General features: G+C 32.9%; 1 protein-coding gene across 2 annotated transcripts; it reads left to right on the forward strand.

Annotated features, from left to right (window-relative positions):
- The first annotated feature begins 973 nt into the window (after positions 1–973).
- LOC125215992 lies at positions 974–2,462 on the forward strand. Of its 2 annotated transcripts, none has more exons than XM_048117584.1 (5): positions 974–1,454; positions 1,561–1,623; positions 1,692–1,757; positions 1,944–1,994; positions 2,099–2,462. In XM_048117584.1, the coding sequence occupies exons 1-5, from the start codon at positions 1,102–1,104 to the stop codon at positions 2,349–2,351; spliced, it is 786 nt and encodes a 261-aa protein (XP_047973541.1). In that variant the 5' UTR covers positions 974–1,101; the 3' UTR covers positions 2,352–2,462. The 2 variants fall into 2 exon arrangements, with proteins under 2 accessions (XP_047973541.1, XP_047973542.1); XM_048117585.1 differs by having other exon boundaries at positions 1,947–1,994.
- Positions 2,463–4,312: the final 1,850 nt, after the last annotated feature.

The raw sequence follows: 4,312 nt of genomic DNA on the forward strand, positions 1-4,312 counted from the left end.
TGTGGAAGTTTAATCGTTGACTATATATAGGTTAACCAACAACCCCTCAAAGAAGCAAAAAGGTACAATTAATTCTAATGCTTTTAGAATTATTCAGAGACGCATGGACATATATATACTACTACATATTTCAAGGTTGGTTGCACCATTCTGCATTTTCTTTGTTGTCGTCGTCTATTGTCGTTGGCTGAATAAGCAATTTTTCTATTTATGACAATGTCAGGCTTGATCCGAAGTTTCTTTTGACACCAATGAGGCGCGAGATGAAGCTGCCGAAAAGCGAAGGGTGTGATGGCGGAGATGGTACGTCCCAATGGAGCGGAGGATTATGGACGCGACAAATGCTAAACTGCACTATTCAAACGCAAATATTCCCGCTAGGCATGTCAACAATTCCTTATACAAATTAATCGAAATATACACACCCATACATAAACACACCACACGACAACGTCAAAGCTTTTGTATTTGAGCATTTAAGAGATCTTAACCTGAAGATCTGTCGAGCATCGGAGGTGGAATGAATGTAGATGTTGCACTTAGGGCAGAGGCAGAGTTGACTTGAGGTTTGAAAATATACAAAAGTCAAAAGTTGCATGTTTCAAATGAGGAGCGAAATTGTTTTATCCTAATAAGCAGTGACTAGACTATATTACATCATAGTAATTGGATAAGGGCAAATGTAAATTAAAAATCATTGATAGATCAATTATATAAGAAGTTTATAGGCTCTATTTCATGACCTTTTAAGATGAATTCTTCTATTCAAATTTTTGGTAAAAATAGTACTCATAATAGTAACATATTTTCATTTGGTTTATTCTAATTTCTTAGTAGATTGTAGTAGTGTTGACATGCTTACCTGGATACACGTAATTAAAAGTTTGACCCTATCCATAATAATAAACACAAATTTAGCTATAAAATACCCCAATAGTTCCCATTATTTGTTATCAAATCAGTTTCTAGCTTCTGTTTACTGCATTTTCTTTCTACTCATAGCTATGAGTAATTAAAATTACTAAACTCTTCACTCCCACGTGTAATGGAACTTCCTTTATTCTTCCGCAAAATTACTCTCGAATTTGACTGCATTTACTCATGGGCGGCCCGTTTGGCGATCTAAAGACTAGATTGGTCAGCAAAATCGGTCAACCAATCAGTTTCGAAGTTGATGGAGGGATTTGTCCGCTCCGAGACCTGCCACCTGGCAAATCTCGGAGCGTGTCACTCTCTCGCATGATCAAGCTATGTAAAGAGCGCGGTTCAGCCGAATGGCCCATCCGCGTACTATTCAATGGCCGTTTTCACGGCATGTGCTTGCATCCGCGTCATATCTTGAAGATGACGCGGATTGTGTTCCGATATAAATTCAGAGATGACGGTTCGCGCGTGCCGATTGCGGAGGGAATAGCCGAGACATTCTTTAACCGTGTATTTGGTTGTTGCATTAGGTTAGTAGTATTCATTTTGTTCGTTAAATTAGAGAAAAACATTTAATTTATGGAGTCATTAAAATTCTTTTATTTGGATTCTTATTATTGTTGTTTATGGTAGCAGCTGGGGGAAGAGAACCTATGTTGAAATAGCCGAAGCTGATTCAACAAGGAGACGGCTAATTAGGTATGTTTTGATGTATTGAATTTTTTTATTATTATTATGATTATTTATATTTATAAATTTTGTTACAGGAGAAGGTCTCAACGTCAGAGCATAATGGGACCACCAGTCATAAATGGGAATAATTTACCTTTAAGGTAACCACTATGTAAATCTTATTATTAAGTTTTTTTGTTATTATGGTTTATCTAATCATAATTACTCACCTCAGCGTTAATGATTTTAAATTAGGACATTTAATTAGATATTGATATTATATTTGTGTAAAATCTTGATCTGACTTTTCCTTTTAAACTAAAAAAAGATCATTTTTTTTGTTACAGCAGGGTTCGAGATCCTGAGACAAAGCCACTCGAAAATAGGCTCCAATTGAGGCAATTAATAATTCCCAACTTAACAAAATACACACTCAACATATGAAGATCAAACCTTCATAGTTATTTAATACTACTATTATTTTGTGATTATGTACTAATAGGCAAGAGAGCTGGAGGAAGAAGTTCATCCTTGTATTTCCATCAAGGAATATCAGATTCCGATTGCTGTGGAATGGTGGCGGAGTGCTGGCCGGTGGAAAAAGAAGCTGCGAAAACTCGAATTTGTCGGCTGAGAGTCGGAAGAAGAGGCTTCACCGGCTGTTTTCTATCCGAAGAAGGGAAAAGTTTAATCGATCCATCCTCTTCGTGTTGGCCTTCCTTTTGGTTGGCTCTGTACATTTGTTTTACAATTAAGGGTATGTAATATAAGCATAAGATCATGGCTTAGGATTGGTGTATGATATCTGTTGTAATATATTGACTAAAAATAGATTTGTTATAAATATGATCGTCATTTGAATATTATAGCAAGTTGCGATCACATGCGTATACGTAATAAAAACAAAGACTTGGAAATGGTAAACGAATTATTTTTTAAATTAAAAGAAGTGGAACAACCAATTGTGCATTTCACATAATTGTGAATACTAATCAAGAATTTTTGTCTTTAGGTGTAGCCAATTTGCCACTCATATATCAACTATACTCTATTGATTTCAACAATTACATTTATATTTAGTCGGTCTAGTCGGTCTGTACATAATATCATTGATATCGAGAAACAATAACAAATTTTTATTTAGGCCGACAAGAAAAATAAACAAATAAAGTCATAGATAGAGGAGATAACGAGAATTAAGTCTAATGGATTTTATAGTTTAAAAGTAATTTGTTTAGTGCATTTTGAGAATTTATTTCTTTAAATAATTTTAAGATTTACTTATATTAATTTCATGCTTTATGTTGAATGTTTTGGACGACTACAGCATGCTTAAAATAATTGGAAAATGAAATAATAATTCACTAGTTGAAACATCTCTCTTGAAATTTAACACAAATAGAAGATCCGTCCCCTCGAAAAAGAACTATTCAAGTTGACCAATGAACCCATTTTCAATGCATCATTTTCACTATCTTTTGTAGCGTGGCACCACATATCAACTACCGCTACAAGTGAGCCCCAATACTCTTTCTTGGCCACCACGATAACAATGCTGCAAGTGGATGCACTCCTATGTCGTCGAGTCATGCTCTTTTTTCCTTGCATTTCTAAGTGTTACGCTTGTAGGTTGTTGGATCATCATGTGAAATGGAGTAGCTAAATTGCTAACACGGATTAGTCACAATGAGTGTGTAGTAATTCATGTTATTTATGTAACGATTTCTTTTTATTTAAAGTTTGTTAATCACATTACAAGTGTAAAAAGGATAATTGTTGGAATATAAGTATGCAGACTAATATAATTTAGAGAAATGTTAGAGTGAATAATGTAGTAGAGTATATGAAAAATATCTAGAAGATTTAATAATTTGGGCAAACTTAGAATACTACACTTCAAAATGTTACAACCATATATATAGGTGTTCTTTACTCATTCTAAAATTATATATCCTACACCTAGATTATTCTTTATAAAAATCTAGGTATTTTATTTCATAATATCTACATAAAAATAATTTTATATAATTCTACATCTATATAATTATGCTACAGATTATCTAGGTTTTCTAACTACATAATTCTAGAGAATTTTAATAAAAACTATATCAACAAAACTCAAGTTTAATTTTATTATTCCAATAATAACTAAATGAATGTCATGCATTAGATTAGCTAATATGTAAAATTAAGTTGACTATAGAAAAAGTTCTAATAATTAACGACACACTTTTAAAGAACTGCCATCCAAAAAAGTGCCATTAATTACAGTTGTGAGGTTTGCGTAACTATTATACTGCACAAAAATAAAAATATGTTACTAACATTTCAGAGTGTAACAATTGTGCGGGTGACAATGTGTAGATACACAACAAAAGTATATAGATAGCTACAACATTTATTACAGAAAAAACTAATTCGCGAATTTTATGACACATCTTTTTAATATTACTAAAATAAATTCATGCTAGATAATTTTGTTACCTTTCAAACTGATTTTATTAATTTAATATTACTAAAATAAATTCATGCTAGATAATTTTGTTACCTATCAAACTGATTTTATTAATTTAAGTTATATGTAGTGTTGCGAATTTGGTCTTTCAATGAAGTACATATAGTTTCCTATTTTTGTGAATCCACGCAGATCCGACCAGGGGGCGGCGGTAGTGCAATAGGGGAGTGACAGCGGTAGTAAATTTAATATTGCATCTAT

The sequence above is a fragment of the Salvia hispanica genome, chromosome 3 (assembly GCF_023119035.1).
Source record: "Salvia hispanica cultivar TCC Black 2014 chromosome 3, UniMelb_Shisp_WGS_1.0, whole genome shotgun sequence".
Classification (NCBI taxonomy): Eukaryota; Viridiplantae; Streptophyta; class Magnoliopsida; order Lamiales; family Lamiaceae; genus Salvia; species Salvia hispanica.

Excerpts from the sequence above, each read along its gene's own strand:
- LOC125215992 (XM_048117584.1), top strand. The coding sequence starts at position 1,102 with ATGGGCGGCCCGTTTGGCGATCTAAAGACTAGATTGGTCAGCAAAATC. Across the intron at positions 1,624-1,691 it reads ACAAGGAGACGGCTAATTAG|GAGAAGGTCTCAACGTCAGA; the intron begins GTATGTTTTGAT and ends ATTTTGTTACAG. Across the intron at positions 1,995-2,098 it reads GAAAATAGGCTCCAATTGAG|GCAAGAGAGCTGGAGGAAGA; the intron begins GCAATTAATAAT and ends ATGTACTAATAG.